The 17,358-nt window shown below is 36.3% G+C and overlaps 1 protein-coding gene across 3 annotated transcripts in view; it reads left to right on the plus strand.

Annotated features, from left to right (window-relative positions):
* Positions 1-17,358, plus strand: part of CPED1 (cadherin like and PC-esterase domain containing 1) — a 268,942-nt gene that overhangs the window by 86,446 nt on the left and 165,138 nt on the right. For all 3 annotated transcript variants that reach the window (XM_030308305.1, XM_030308304.1, XM_030308306.1), the window contains 2 exons: positions 8,110-8,242; positions 9,570-9,738. In XM_030308305.1, coding sequence (XP_030164165.1) covers positions 8,110-8,242; positions 9,570-9,738 — 302 coding nt within the window. The remainder of the gene's footprint in view (positions 1-8,109; positions 8,243-9,569; positions 9,739-17,358) is intronic.

Consider the following 17,358-nt stretch of genomic DNA (forward strand, 5'->3'; position numbering starts at 1 on the left):
GACATAGTTTTTATTACCAAGGAAAGTGAACAGAATTCAAGGTTCTTGTGTTGTCATGGTCAAAACATAGAGCAGTTCATGGGGAAAATTGTTTTTGGAGAATTGCATGACTTCGACACTTCCACTGAAAAAGAACAGAAAGAACATTTATGGCTTGCATTTACTGAGTGCTCAATAAGCATTTGATCGATTGATTGGCTGATTAATTGACTGATTAGTTGGTGGACACTTTATGCAAGTTGCTTAGCTTAAGGTTAGCATTATGTATTAATGATTCCACTCTCATAAAATGAAAGTAAAAGTGCATTAAGGAATTGATGTATTTGGAGCACATAGATCCTCAAATTATACCATTCAAACTCAAGTGCAGGTCTGAAATAGTCCAAGGACTTTTGTCTATGTGTCATAGATTTGTTGACCAAGAGCTAGTTCTATTGACTAAGAGTTAGTTGTGGTGGTTGTTGGTGAAAAAGTTATCTTCCTAAACAAAATAGAGAAGAATAGACATCACTATTGCAAAACTGGGTCAGTCCTAGGCTTACTCCATTCACAGAAACCTAGCCTTAATATAGAACTCCTTTAAATAAGTGAAACAACAGGAAATTAACTGCTTTTCTGGGATGATATTGCAATGCTAAACTTGAGGAAAGTCACTAAAACCAGTGTGTCTTCACAGGCTACTTCAAGTAAAGATGCTGTGTTTTGTTCTGGTCTATGCATCTGTGCATATCACATATTTCCTGCTTTGTTCTGAAGCGACTAATGTCAAATGTCACGTTTCATAATCATGTAAAAGAGGATTTATTAGTCTTTGTCTGATATCAGTGATGAGCCCTTAGTGCTGAGTAAATTCAAAAGAAATAACACTTTAGTTACACTTTGAAGTTTCCAGTTATAAACAGGTTTCCTAGGTTATAGGAAAGGATTATATTAAACTACTACTAGAAGTAGTTCTATGACATTTTTTTAGGATTTAATATATTCCAGGTGCTGTGCAAAGCACTTTAAAGAACATTTTATACTTAATTCTGTCAGTATCCGTATGAGGTACGTTCTTCTTCTTGTCACTACTGTTACAATTCTCATTTTCCAGATAAAGATATTGAACTCAGAAAAGTTAAGGAATTTGTTCATGGTCATACTTATGAATAGGAATCCATTAATAAACAATCAGGATTTTTAAAATAAATTTCTTTGGAATATTATTTGTAAAATATTTTTGAAAAAAGTTACTGGGCAGCAACTATATTGCAACATCCTAGACAAAGCAGAACATGCGTTTTTATTGGTTTCATCCATGTCTTCCCAGGCCCAGGTTCAGTTTCCTTGGGGAAACAGATACAACCTTGGTCCCCAAATCCCTCTCTTATCTGGTGTCCCTGTAAGGGGCAGCCTTCCTCTTAGAAGTCTGCTTATGACATTCTCTTCCATGGTTTTCTATGCTTGCTGTGGTTTCCAGGGGGCTTTGCTGATATTAGACCTCTTGGCCTTTGATAGTTCCTCTCATGGTGTCCATCTCTGGTTCTTCACTGGAGCCTCCTCAGTATTGTTGCAACGTCTCTGATAGCGTCGTAACACATCATGCTACTCTAACAGATACACATTGAGGTGGACAGAGAAAACCAATTCTTGTCCATGTTATGCTAATATCCTAGGTCATGAACAAAAAGTTACACCATACAACCCTAGTAAAACTGCTCAGCGGCTAGATGGCTCATTCTTTACATTTCAGCCCCTTTTCCTACGGCCAGTGCACATATCTCTAGCTATTTGGTGAGAAGACATTAGCATTCACTTATTAAGCAGAGATATATTGAGCTCCTACGTTAAGTGCCAGCCTGTGTGTTTGGCACTAGATAATGCTATGGAAAGAGAAAACCCGAATTCCTGACTTCATAGAGCTCACTGTCCAGTAAACTGAGAATTCCCTCTGAAGTACTTAATACTTAAAAGAATCCCTCCTCTCTAACTGCCAACAAGTCATCAAGTTGGTGAACTTGAAGGTATCTAGTGGTGTGTTTCCTCTCCAGTTTGTACAGGGCTCAAGAAATGAAAGGGTGGTTGATATTCCCCAGATACTTTCTCAGAAGGTAGGAGCTCAAAGGAGATTCAGAAACAGTCTCTCCTATGTTGTCTGTTGGGGCTCACACAAATAAAAATGGCACCTGGCTGACCTTGTGAAGCACTCAGGATTCCTGGAATATACCTGAATTCACAGAGGGGCCATATTCCAGCCCTGGCCCTTGGACTTTTGCTACTTATCTATTCCATTAGGTCATATATAGCATATATTAAAAATTATAACATAATTTTTCACCTAGGATCACAGAAATTTAGAATTGTAAAAGACCTTAGAAATCACTTAGTTGTTCATTCAGTAAATATTTGTTTAGTACCCACTGTGCTTGCTGCTTTTTCATCATCATGCAAAAGAGGAAACAGATTCGGAGATGAGGATATTTGTTCTCTTTTAGGAACTGGCAGATGGGCTATGCTCCTGTTGTTTTCAGAGCACGTACCAAATAGTCATTGAATGATTTCAAGATAGCCCCTTGTATTAGTCAGGGTTTTCCAGGGAAACAGATAATAATATCTCTAATATCTATCTATCTATCTATCTATCTATCTATCTATCATCTCTCTATCTATCATTTATGTGTTTATTGGGAGAGTAGGAGATAAAGAAGTTTATTATAAGGTATTGGCTCACATGATTCTGGAAGTTAAGAAGTCCCATGATCTGCCATCTGCAAGATGGAGACCCAGGAAGACTGATGATATAGACAGCCAATGGTTAAAATCCAGTCTGAGTCTGAAGGCCTGAGAACCAAGTGTTCTAAGGGCAGGAGGAGATTAATGTCTCAGCTCAATCAATCAGGCAGAGAGCAAATTCAACCTTCCTCTGCCTTTTTGTTCTGTTCAGGCCCTCAATAGATTGGTTACTGCCCAACCACCTCTGGGAGAGCTATCTGCTTTTACTCATTCCACCAATTCAAATGCTGATCTCTTCTGAACACACCCTCACAGACACACCCATAATGTTTAAGAAGCTCTCTGGGTATCCCTTGGCCCAGTCAAATTGACACATAAAACTAACCAATGCACTCTTTTGTCATTCCTGCCCGTAGACATTCTAGCCACTGGAACCTTCTTTCACAGGTGGTAGGTTTATGTACTCTCTTGCTTTCTTCCAATAGGCATCACATTGTGGTAAAAGACACATTATGAATTGCTGATATTTGATCAGTGTTCAGCCATGTTTTTACTAACAAAAGGTAATTTCATATGATTCATCTTAAGACATGCCCTGCTGCCATGTACAAATGCTTTCAAGATCAAAGCTAATATTATTTCTCTCTTACTCTTCCCACATGTGCGTGCACACACACACACAAACACACATATCATATAATTGTTTCTCCAGGACATGTGGTTAGTAAGGAGAAAATGAGGGCCAAAATTTGTATTTTCCAAATACAGGGTTTGTGTTGGATATTCTCCATTTGCCCTTCTACTCTAGACCCTTCCCCAGGAAACTGTCCACTGCAGACTAATCAACAGGGCTCCCTTGTCCCCTGGCTTCTGCAGGAGATTAGAGTTTAGGAGGAGAGAGCTTTGGGATATTTATCCCCAACCTGCTTTCCTGCCAGACCCTGGCTTGGAAGTACTTGTGTCCTTCTACCTGTGACCAAAGCGCATGCTCAGTGTCCTCTCCCACACTTATGCTCTTTGTTTGGTTCTATAATCCCTGCCCTCCTGAGCTAGGGGAGGTAAGCGCCAGGAGCTTCACTACCTATTGTTTTCTCTTAACCCTCCTCTCATTTGTTTAACAGTCCTTTCTGTAATAGTTTCTCCATTAATAGTCTCTTCACTTACCCCTTTGACTCTGCCATCCATTCATTTTCTCCCAGGGTGCAGATCCAGAGTTACTTCCTGGCTATGAAGTTAGTTTTGCGTATATTAATTTATATTTGTTATGTATATAAGTTTTGAGGGTATATTTGCATAGTTTATACCTGCAGGCTAGGCTAAGGACTAAGACTTGTAAATATCTTTGGGTAGGAAGAATAATTAATATACCCACAAATGGTATTTATGTATACTTCTAATCTCAAAACTAATTGTCAATTATTAATTAAGACCTTTTATCTTCATTGGAAGTTTTAAAATAAAATACTGGCTAAGTTTAGCTTCCTAATATGAAATGCAAGACAATACTCAAACATTTATGAAATATAATTACATTTTCCAACTATTACTTTTTTATTAATTATTAGCTCTGGGCAAAACATTAAATCAAATACAGTATAAATTTGGCTGCTAATCTTTGCTAGTTTTACAGTGTTTAGTCTTTGCCTATGATATATATAATTATATGCCATAAGCAAGGGAAAAAATTAAAATATTTTTAATACATTGGGATACAATTTTGTTCTCCAAGTACACATTGGCTTAGTCCTCCTACCTTCCAAACTAGCTCATTGCTAGAACAAACATTTACTGAGCACTTGTTATGCATCAGCATTGTGTTTAGTGATGTGGGACAATCAGGAGATTTATGGGGAATCATATTCTGGATTCTAGAAGATTCCTTGACATTGTCACATGCCCATGAAGCACTGGTTGGTAAGAATCAAAATGAAAACCCAGGTCTTGTGGTTCTGGTTTAATCTTTCTTTTCTTAAAACTGCACCACACTCATCGGGTATTCAGTACTTGGCTATATCAGTAACCAGATATTAGAAGGCAGAGAAAAGCAGCCTTCAAAAAAAGTTCATTTTTCCTCTGGGTAAGAGGTAAAGTTATAAGCTTCAGAGCTCCTTAAAATAAGATAAGAGTAGTCAATAAATAAAAATGTATGATATTTCGTATCTGTATCTGCTTATTCATTTAGTCCTCATAGAGTGGGATAGGAAAGCACTAAAGACACATGCTAGACCCTCCATCTTTAATTATTTTCTGGAAATAATAAATATGTGTTAATGAATTACAAGGCCATATGAAAGACTACATCACAGAGACTCATCTCCCAATTTTTCCCCCAAAACAGAAGCTAGTTTTGGCATCGTTTATGGAGGATTTCTAGGTTTCTGCGTGTGTTGGGGGGGTCAAGGGAGAAGGAGGGAATGGAATATTAAAACAAGTGGATTGGACCAGTTTGTTGAGAGAGCCCTTGATAGATAGGCCAAATGAAAGATGAAAGGAAGAGTGACTACAGACAATTCTTTTACTCTGTTAAGTAAGAACCTAGGATATTTAAGATTTCCACAATTATTTATATAGTTCCATAAAATGTAGTTGCAGCTTTTATAGGTATTAACGGAGCTTATTTTTACTTTTTAGCTATAATCAAGGGAAATGGAAATGATTTTTGATGTCAGAGAACATCTACTTAGAGTTGTTTTTTTGTTTTTTTTTTTTCAGGGAAGGGGGTTAGAATCATTAAGAGTAGCCTCCAAACCTGGAATAAGATAATGGAAAGTTATATATATTCCACAAAGGGTAAAAATTACTTTAATCGATATTAAATTCCACTGTTCAACCACAGTTTCAGGGGCTGATGTGGAAATCTGACATATTCTTGACAATTCCTGTATTGGATTCCTTTAGCTCCATGCTATAGGCTCTTCCACTTGAACTAAGCCAAAAGTGGGTGACATAAAATTGTTTATTTTTTGACATATTTGCTGACTACTACTTCCTGAAAATCAGTGAGCTACTATCTTGGTAAAACACTTAATAGGGGTAGCTTCTTCAAAGTCAGCTCTGCCTGGGCTTCAAATCAATGCTGTGCTTCCTGGCAGTAAGGATAAAAAGGAAATCGGAGTAAATTACACTGTTCTCATATTATACAAAAGAAGGCCACAAATTAGCTCTTCTGCAGAGACAAAACTTATCCTAGTAATAAACTCTAAAAAGGACTATTCAGTAAAAAAAAAAAAGAAAGAAAGAAAGAAAGAAAGAAAGAAAGAAAACACATTTCCTTGCTGCAAATGTAAAGGATTATAGAAACAGTTCAACTCTTTTTTAAGTCGCGATTCCCAAGAAAAGAAATTACCTTAATGACTCTTCATTTGCCACCTCCAGAAACAAGCAATTTGAGTATTTCTTTTATTATGATGTATTAGAACTTCATTAATAAGGAAGCCTTCCAAGTAGGCTATCATTTTTTGAGAAAGATCACACTGTGCTAAATAATGAGATATGGGAATACATTGAACAGCTTGACTTCTGCTGACTTTTACTTAAGAGTGTGAAGTGTTTTAAATTAGACTATGTTAGTATTGATGAAACGTGCACAAGGGGGAAAAATAATTTAAAGGCTTTGTTCCATTTTGAGAGCTAGATAAATTGTATAATTTAAAAATAAATCACTGTGACCTGGCAGTAAGGAAACAACAACTCTCAAATGCTGTTGGAGAGAATGGGAATGTGGACAACGAGGGCAATTCAGTAATAGCTATCAAATTTACAATGCGTTTATTTGTTGATCTGACTATTACGCATACAGATTAGAATTTGCCCCTAGATAAACTTGTAAAAGTATACTAAATAGATGGATAAGAGCATTCATTGCAGTATTTTTGAAATAACAGAAGACAAACATTACAAAACTAATCTGAATACACAACAATAAGAATGATTAAATTAAATGTGCATTCATTTAACAGCACACCCCAAGCCATTAAGAAGTATAATGTAATTCTATATATATGCTGATATGGAAAGGATTCTGGGATGGATTGGTAGGTTAATATGCTAGATATAGACCTAGATTATACAGTAATCCCCCCCTTATCTCTAGGGAATATATCCCAGGACCCCCTGTGCAGAAACCACAGACATTACCAAATCCTATTCGTACTATGTTTTTTCTTATACATGCACACCTAAGATAAAGTTTATTTTATAAATTAGGCACAGTAAGAGATTAACAACGATAACTAATAATAAAATAGAACAGTTATAACTGGACTGTAATAAAAGTTACGTGAATGTGGTCTCTCCCAAAATACTTTATTGTATTGCACTTATCCTTTTTGTGATGGTGTGAGATGATAAAATACCAATATGATGATATGAAGTGAGGTGAATGACATAGGCACCGTGACATAGCATTAGGCTATTGCTGACCTTCTTTCTGATGGTACGTTGGAAGGAGGATCATTTGTTTCTTGGCTGGGGTTGACCACAGGTAACTAAAACTGAGGAAAGTGAAGCTACAGATAAGGGGAACTACTATAATGTCTCCTTTGGATCATTTAAAAAGCAGAAACATCTACAAGTATAAGTAATGTAGATATACTGATATTTATATCAATTTACATATTGAAGAGCCATATGCATCTTACCCATTGGGTGCTTCTTTGGACTTCAAAGGTGAATATGTAAAGCATTGGCTTTGGCAGAGAGAGGCTCTGGTTAGGGGTGGATTGCTGGGTGCTTCTGAGTTTTTTGTTTGTTTTGCTTTTCCAATCTGGATAGTTTTCTATACAGTTTGCTTTTTCTAACCATGTACATCCAATACATTTATTTTTTTTTAAATACCAGTGAGTATTTTGAAGTAAGTCATTATTGTTGGTCTTCAGTTTTATATACTTCAAAAAACTATTAAATAATATTTTATAAAATAATAAAGCACTATTGTTGACTTTACCAATATCATGAAGCATGACAGACTCTAGCACATGACGGACTGCACTGCCAGGAAATCTACTCAAGTCAGCCATGTAATATTCTCCTCACAAACAGAGGCTGCCCCTGCAGCCATCTTCCCCATATTAAGAGTGCATCTCTAACATGTGGGGAGAATAGATCTGCTCAGTGAGGTCAGTTGGAGACATCATATCTACCTCCCTTCTGAGCAAGAACATTTGAAATCAATTATTACAATTGTTTTCCTGTTTTGTTGTAAGACAATAAACTACAAAACAAAGGCTTTTCTAAACATCCATGATTTAATGAATCTAACTTTGATTAAGAATGGAGAAAAAATTGGTTGCATATTTCCCATGGGCCCTGTATTTGAACACAGCAAACACTATTTTGGAAGCAATTTCAAAAAGAAATGATAAAATGACTGTTTTGTGCTCTTTTGGATTTTTTCAGAATTGCGACTTGTGGTGAGCCCCTCTGTGTGTCTGGATCAGAGCATACAGTTAAAGCAGAGTACTCTGAGTGACCTTTTAAAAACAGTGAAGCCACATATGTGGAAACCATGGGACTGGCAACGTGAACAGCTGTAAGCTAATCATTTTGAATTGTTCTATCCAGCATGCATTTTTGGAGACAGCTAACAAGAGAAAACTCCTGAAGATATCTAGGGGGTATTACATGTTTGAATGATTAGGTTCTATTACATAAAATTTCAGCTATCTCTTCTTAATAAAGAACACCATCATTGATTTTCTCCTAGACTAATTCAAACCTCTCCTGCCAAAAAATAAACATTTGGGTAAATAGGACTCTTATCTGGGAAGTTACATTAATAGAAATTGAATTTGAAACCTTGACAATGTGAAACTATAAAATTTTAACTTCCATTTTGTACTCAAATGACATTGCCCTGGTCTATGAGTATGGCTGAATGATTTTTTTTCTAGTTAATATATTTTTTATGGCCCTTATGATCTAAGAAAGCAACTGCAGGGTACCAAGTTATTTAAGTTTCCTCCAGGAAAATGATTTTTCAATGTAGATAGATTATAGTGAAAAATTAAGAGATTTTCATTGTCTTATCCAAGAGACAGAATAGTTTACCTCATCTAATTTTATAATTATTAGGTAATATTTCCACAGTTAACAGTATTTATTGAAGAATCATATGCACCTCTGTTTACCTAAGACTTCAAAGGTTGAAATAGCATAGTCTGTTCATTGATTAAACTTAGATATGAAACATAGAAACATCACGCAAAAAGCAAATAGTTAAACATTTTGGTATCTTTTATGATGAAAGTATATTTGTTTCATCACAAAGTATTAGTGTTAATTTTCCTTTGTAGACTGAAGTGTTTACTTCATGCTCTGTGCTTTAAATTAATCCAGAATTATCTGTGGTGATGGTTATTGGGTAGAATCAAACTAGTGGGGAATGTATGTTGGCATATTTTGGTGACCTGTCTACTACTGAGAAATATAATAGTATCTCTTGTCAAGGAGAAGGTAGAGCAAAGGCAATCGAGGGCAGGACTGGAAAATGTCAGGTTTCACTGTGCCTTACACTATAATTTGTATCACTTTTGTAGTGATGGTACATACATGACCAATGTACATCTTTGAAATCTTTAAACCTCATTTCAGATATTTTTCTACCTTTCTTTCAAAAAAAAATTATTTTAATTAAATCTACCAGAGTGGAGAACTCTTATCAGTTTGATCTCCTCTCTCTCTCTGTACCTGTATGTGTACCTGTAGTGATGCTAATGAGCAGTGGGATTGCTGAAGGAAACCCACACATGGAAGGCTGAGGTCCAACAAAGGATAGATGAGTGTACAAAGCTTCGAGGTAATTTACAAATTACATACCCTAAGTTATGGAGCATTAGCTGTGCTGTTTTATTTTTTAGGAATCAAACAACAGTCCTTGCTCCACATGAAACAATCTTTAGAGCTGAAGAACTGTCTGTGATTCTTAAAGCATATGTGTTGGTGACATCTTTAAGCCCTTTGCGTGCATTCATTCATTCAACCGGCGCGGTTTGGAATCCACCAAAGAAAAAACGCTTCACTGTCAAGGTAAAATTCCATCGAAGCTGTTATTTCATTCAAAGTATATTAAAGATAAGTAAAGTGAGTTGAACTGCCTTTCTCTGACCTTTATGATTATCAAATCCCATTGAACAAAGATTGCATCATTTTATTGCTGCAAGTGGAGATTTTCATTTAATAGGTGCAGGCTCCAAAATGAACTGGAAGCAGCTTAATTCACTAGGGATCACAAAAGTTACATCTTGTTTTCTCAATTCATCTTTTTAGTTCAATTCTTTGACCCATTACAAAGCTAATTCTCAGCTGTATTCTGTTTTCTTGACTTTCCACTTATTTAAGAAAAATATACTCATTGCAACAAATGAAAATATTACTTTTCCCTTATGTTTTTTTCTTCATTCTTAGGAAGCAAAATACCTATTTTGTCACAGTAGTTGATATGGAATATTTCCTAAGTGAAAAACAAAGCTCTCAAGTGTGCCTAAGATAGTAAGTCATGATATAAAGCATGATGAGAAAGTTTTCTGGGAAGCACTTAATAATAACTCCCCAAAAATTTAGTTATAAAAGGTAACTCAGGTTGCCTCAGTTGAAAATAAGGTCTAGCGACAACATATTGGTTTAAGAAGTTTTTAAGAAGTTTTTTTAAGAAAATTTTAAGAAGTTTCCAACTTTACAGAAATAATCATTCAGAGGACAGTTAAGAGGAAATAGGAAGAAATTGAAAGAACACTCAAGTGCTTTGGTTTGTATGTTCTTTCAATTTCTTCCTGTTTTCTCTTACCTGTCCTCTGAACAATTATTTCTGTAAAATCAAAAATCCCTTCAAAGAACAAATACTACATGATCCTACTTATATAACAATCTAACTTTGCAAACACGGGGCACCTGGGTGGCTCAGTCGTCTAAGCATCCAACTCTTTATTTCAGCTCAGGTCATAATCTCACGGTTTGTGAGACTGAGCCTCGCGTCCAGCTCTGTGCTAACAGAGTGGAGCCTGCTTGGGATTCTCTCCCCGCCCCCCGCCCCACCCCCATCCTTCCTCTGCTTGTGCTCTTTCTTTCTCTCTCTCTCTCAAAAATAAATAAACATTATAAAAAATAGAAATAAAATTGTCAAACTCACAAAAGCAGAGAGAAAATAGAATGGTAGTTACCAGGGGTGGGGGGAAAAGGGGAGATGAGAAAATGTTAGTCAGCTGGTACAAAGTTTCAGTTATGCAAGATCAGTATGACCTAGAGTTCCACGTATAGAAGTTTCAGTTATGCAAGATCAGTATGACCTAGAGTTCCACGTATAGCATAATGCCTGCAGTTAATAAGATTTGCTAAGAGTAGATCTTATGTTAAGTGTCCTTATCGCTAAATAATACATAATATATAGGTACGTACACACATACATACATACACATGGGTGGGAGGTAAAATTTGGATGGGATAGATATGTTATGGCTTGATTGTGAGGATGGATTCATGGATGTAGTTATCTCCAAACTCATCAGATTGAATATGTTAAATAGGTACAGCTTTTTGTATCTCAATCATAATAAAATGTTGTTGTTTTTAAAAAGAATGTGCAATGCCTTTCATAGCTTCAAGAGAGTCAGAAGTAACTGAACCTGATTTTTTTCAGAATTTATCTTATATAAACTACATTGTAAATTCTGGAAAATCTTCCAATGGTGAAAAATTTTTAAATGGCTCATTTAAATATTGTCAATTAAAAAAAAGGATCAGCATGATAAAAGGTGCAAATGCTATATTCCTTAGTAAAATAGATGGCTGACATTTTAGGGAAATAGTGTTGATGACTTAAGTCATAAGATACTTTACTTAAAGAACAATTATCGTGACTATATCAACATAGGTGTTTCTTAGTTAATTATGAAAAAGTAGCGTCAAATTTGGTTGGTCTTTCGCGTTATCTCCTACCAGTCTTCACAGTGGCTATTTATTTTTACCTAAGTACCTTTAATTATTTTCAGATTTCTGTTTATATTAGGTTGAATTATATGAAATTGCTAGCATGTGGCCATTCTTGACTTACAAAAAATTGCAGTTTCATATGATGCAACCTAATTTTTGGAAGTCAGGTACTGAGAGATAAAAGAATCATATCACTAAATTCGTGTCACATTCACGCATTCAACAAATGTTTACGGAGCCCAGTCCAAAATCCCTGTTCTTGTAGAATTTGCCATTAGCTATCGGTGCAAGACTCCCACATCTATTTATATAATCCATTTCATCCCTATTCCCCCTGCAATTCCTTGGGGCAGCAGTACAATGATTTAATGTGTATCTTTTTGTTTAGGTTATTGTAAAAATGCGGTTTTGTTTTGTTATGCATATATGTGCTTTTAATTTACGTAAATTGTATTGTATTAGAGATTTTTTTCTTCTAACTTTTTTATGTGAAGCACTACATATTTTCGGGAAGGAAACACCCACGTTGTTATGTGTCCACCTCCTGTGTTACTTTGCACTGATTAACTGTATTCCATGATGTATTGCGTTACACTTCACTTAACCAGCGTTCCAGTGAGAGACACTGGATTGTTCCAACTCTCGGCTAATCCAAATAGTGCCGCAAATGTACAAATTCTTGTATTAGACTCTTAATGAACCTGAATCTATTTGTTCTGGAAAACATATACCTATCATTGGACTTGCTAGGTCGTCAGCTATGGGTTCATTTGATAGAATTCAGTAATGCCAGCTTACCCTCCAGAACGCCTGTGCCAGTTCCTGTGCCATTATCAGTCTTTCCATGTCCCGACAACCTGCCCAACACTTAACCTTTCCAGCTTGCAACAGGTGAAAAGTAGTATCTTACTCTCGCAAATGGCTCAATTTGTCATCGGTTAACTTTATCCTTGGTACCCTTTGTTGATCAGAAATCTTCAATTGATTCATTAAATTAAACTTTCCCTATAATTTCTGCTTTGGAGATTTAGTTCCAGAAGTTGTTTCTTATCTTTAAGTCACAGGGGTGGGCTTCTTCATTTTCTTCTATTCCCTTTATAATTTTTCCAGGACATACAAATATTTTATTCAACTAGAGGTCACCTTTGATCCAGAATTTTTTTCTATGTAATCAATTTTCATGGGCTAAAAACTCATCATTTCCCATGACTATAATATTACTTCTTTGTATAAGTTCCTATTTGTATATGGAGCTGCCTCTGAGCTCTCTGTTCTGTTCCAGTTGGCCCACTTGTTTTATTATTTTGACAGTGTACATACATCTTAACACCTGGCAGGGAGGTTGCTCCTTCTACTTTTTCTTTTCAAAATCAAAGTAACTATGGTATAGACATTTATTTCCTCATAAATATTTTAGCATTCAAGTATGTTTTTAAGATCCTCCAGTAATTTCAATATATAATCACATAAAATTTATAGATTAATTTTTGAATAATAATAATGTTATTATTATATTTGTAATATTGTCTCTTGAGTCAGATCATTTTGTTTTTCCTTTATTAGAGTTTAAAATATTTTCTCTAGAAAGATCTTGTATGTTCTTATGTTTATTTCTAGATTCCTTAGAATATTTGTTGATATGCTTTTTGACATTGTATTGTGTAGTTGGTTATCGCTAGGATAGAGAAATACTATTTTTGAAGCTGAACTTGTATTTGGTAAACTTGTGTCAATAATTTTATCATCAGTATCATTAGGTTTGAGTTTTTAAGGCAGATGATTATTTTATCTGCAAATAAAGTCATGTTAATTTCCTTTTTAAAAAATAATTTTTTTAAGGTTTATTTTTGAGAGGGAGACAGAGTGTGAGAAAGGGAGGGCCAGAAACAGAGGGAGACACAGAATCCGAAGCAGGCTCCAATCTCTGAGCTGTCAGCACAGAGCCGGATGCAGGGCTCAAACTCACAAACCTCGAGATCATAACCTAAACTGAAGTCGGACACTTAACCGACTGAGCCACCCAGCTGCTCCTTAATCTCCTTTTTAATTCTTATATATCTTTTCTCTTTCTTTCTTTCCCTTTACTAATTTTGGTCAGAACCTCCAGTACTTTCTTTAAGGGTAGAAATGAGAGTTAAGTGTTCTCAAATTGTTCTTCATCTTAAAAGGAGTGTAGCTGAAGCTTCTCTCTTAAGTAAAATGCTTGCAGTAGGTTTTGGTCTTTAATTTTCATAATTCCTGCCAAAGTAGGGAGGATAATATAAATAACCACAAAGTATCCATCAGTGTGTTACAACGATTGCAATATATGGATAATTTTGTTTCATCTGCACCCTCTCCACTCCCCTTCCCAGACAACAGTTTATTTTGAAACAAATCCCAGACATCACATGATTTCCTTTGTAAACCTTTTTAGAGCGTAATTTTGAGAGAGACGGATTTATAAACTTTACAAAGTTAAATAAGTTCCCTTTTGTTTTTAGTTAGCTAGGAGTCTTCACCATAAAAAGATTTTGAACTTTATGAATGCTTTTTCCTGCATTAATAAAATTATATGATTTTTTCCTCCTCAGGTTTATTTTTGTGGTATATTACATCGCTAGATTTTCTTTTAATAAAACCTCCTTGCATCACTGAGATGAAACCTATGTGATTATTTGGGACTATTTTGCAATAATGTGTTGGATTTGTTTAGTTACGATTTTTATATCTATGTTCATAAATGATATGGACCTATAATTGTATTTTCTTATATTTCTCTTACCTGGTGTTTAGAGTTGAGATTACTGGATAAAATAGGACTAGATAACTTTCACTCTTTTTCAATTTTTTTGGAACAACTCGTGTAAGATAGGAATTAGCTCGCCAAATTGCTTAACGACACCCTCCCCTATTTGTTTCTCTACTTACTGAGTGTTTCCAATTTGGGCCTGAAGTCTTTACTCCTTAATTCTGGAAAATGTGTTTTCATCATTGCTTGAAAAATTTTTGCTCACTGTTTTTTCTTCCTTTCTTCTGTTGTCCAGATTTTGACCCCTTCATTTCATGTGGAGAAACCCCTTAAGAAGTATGCATATTTTTACTTACACCAATTTATTTCTTATTTTATTTCCTCTTGATTCTTTATCATTTCTTTTTCACATTTGATTTTGCTCCTGTCTTCCTTGAATATATTATTTCCTTGAGTATATTAATCATGCTTTTTAAAAATTCCTAGTCCATTAGTTTTAGAAGTCACTGTTGTATCCATTGCACCACAGGGTCCTGAGTCTATTAGTTTTAGTAGCAATGTATGTGTCTTTTACTTTGTTGCCTTACTTTTACTTTGCTTGCCCCCTACTGGAGGTAGCTGTACTTTTCATGTGTCCCTGTTTTGTTCTTTGAGTTGAAGTGCTCCTGCAGATACTCTGTGTTCCAACGGGTCTGCTCTTTGGGGAAGGTCAGTCCTGTAGGTGTCCCCAAGGAGATGGCACAGAATGAGTTCCAGGCGTCACAAAAACCACTTTCAATCAATTCTCTCTGCTGCCACTCTTGCAGGTGGTTTCTCTGGTCAGAATTTTACTCCCTAAACCCTTAGGAAGTAAATAAAGCCTTGGGAGGAAGCACTTCTCTCCATTATAATCCATCAGACTTGAGGTTTGAGAGACAGTAGAGTGGAGAAGTGAATATGAGATGTGTTACAATCTCACACTTCTCATCAAGTCTTCACCTGAGCAGGACATAATCACCCGAGAATTAAGCAGCCTGAGTCCTGGGGTGGATTTTACAGGGGATCACAGGGGAGAGGCAGGAGGAAAACAAAAATACTTTCCTCCATTCTGTCCCCTCAAAGAAGCCTCTGGCACCCACCCTCCCCACACTCCAGTCATCCTGACCATTGCCACCACTGGACAGACCAGTTCAAAACGGCTTGCACAATCCCCTTCACACAGATTTTTATTATTTGTCCTTTTGAAGTATCCCCCCCTTTTTTTTCTTTATTTAAGCATCACTTCTCCTAGCCCCAGTAGAAATGACTGGTAGAAATAAAACACTTTTTACGTACAGTAATCTCCCCTTACCCGCAATTTTGCTTTTCGTAATTTCTGTTCCCCGCCACCAAAGGCTTCTGGAAGCAGATGATCCTCCTTCTGATGAATCAGCAGAAGGGCAATAGTAGCCTAACCCTACGTCATGTGCCTATGTCATTCACCTCACCTCCTCCCTCACAAGCATTTTATCATCTCACATCATCACAAGAAGCAGGGTGAGTACAGCACAAGAAGACATTTTGAGAGAGAGAGAGAGAGACAGACAGAGAGACAGAGAGAGAGAGATCACATTCACATAACTTTTAATACAGCCCATTGTTACAACTGTTCTACTTTATTATTAGTTACTGTTGTTAATCTCTTACTGTGCCTAATTTATAAATTAAAGTTTATCTTAGGTGTGTATGTGTGTATGTGTAAGAAAAAACCAGTACATACAGAGTTCAATAGTATCCGTGGTTTCAAGCATCCACGGGGGGGTCTTGAAACAGACCCCCCCGTGGATAATGGGAGACTACTGTATTTCTTGAAGGTAAAGCACGAGAAAAGAAAGCTCTTTGTGATTTGGTTCTCTTTAGATTTTCATGCTTTATTCACTAGTTTGTTTCTTATTCATATCCTTGTCGCGTCTGCAGGACAGAGGCAAGCAGTAGATGTAGCACTGGAAAGCATGCAGTTCTTGTCATTTTTATCCTCTCCTTGGAATTTGTCTTTTCAAGATCTTGCCTGATTACTCTGGACAATACCGTTATCAGCTCTCACAGGGAGGTAGTACAGCTTCCTGGGTTAACGTTCCAGAGAGCCATTATTTCCTTACGAGGTCAAAGTTATACAGGATGCTATGGCTAGATTTCTGAAAACAAGGGAGTGTCTATTTACCCTTCAAGTGAAGTGCTTGTTGCTTCAGCTAAAACAAATAGATTTTACTTATCTGTTAAATCACTTGACCATCCTCCAAAACTGCTTCCTCCTGATAGTTTTAGATGTGAAAAATATGCGGAAACGGTTCTCAATGCTAATGTGGAAGACAGGACCAAGATCCACTCTGAAGCCTGACTATGTGACATCAAAGTTTTACTGGCTTTAAATTCTGTGGAAACACAATTGTGTGTGTGTGTGTGTGTGTGTGTGTGGGTGTGTGTGTGTGTGTGTGTGTACTGAGTCCTTGACTCAAAGGCTGAATTACTTAGTTAAATCAGTCGTGATTTATGCACTGTGCAGTGAGGCAAACCTACTAAACCGGTTATCAGTGGCCACTTATAGAATATTCTGGCAGTTAGTGGAAGTATGAAAGTAATAACAGCTATAACCATGAGCTCATTTATTTCCAATTAGGTTTGCTGCTGAGATATTTTACCTGCCAAAGCTTTAGGGAGACTTGAAAAATATCAAGAAATGCAAATTTGAGAAATAATGAAAAATAGATACTTTGTAAATTTTTTCCTAAGATCTCCTTCTATACAATAAAAACAATTTAAAATGTAAGTGTTAAGTGTTTCCAAAGGATGTTCAAATTTAAAACTGAGGGGAAGAGGGGCTCCTGGGTGGCTCAGTTGGTTGAACATGCAGTTCTGGATTTCGGCTCAGGTTGTGATCCCCAGGTGGTGAAATCAAGCTCCTTGTCGGGCTCCACACTGAGCGATGAGCCTGTTAGGATTCTAGCTTTCCCTATCCTTCTGCCCCTATCCCC

The sequence above is a fragment of the Lynx canadensis genome, chromosome A2, assembly GCF_007474595.2.
Source record: "Lynx canadensis isolate LIC74 chromosome A2, mLynCan4.pri.v2, whole genome shotgun sequence".
Taxonomy (NCBI): domain Eukaryota; kingdom Metazoa; phylum Chordata; class Mammalia; order Carnivora; family Felidae; genus Lynx; species Lynx canadensis.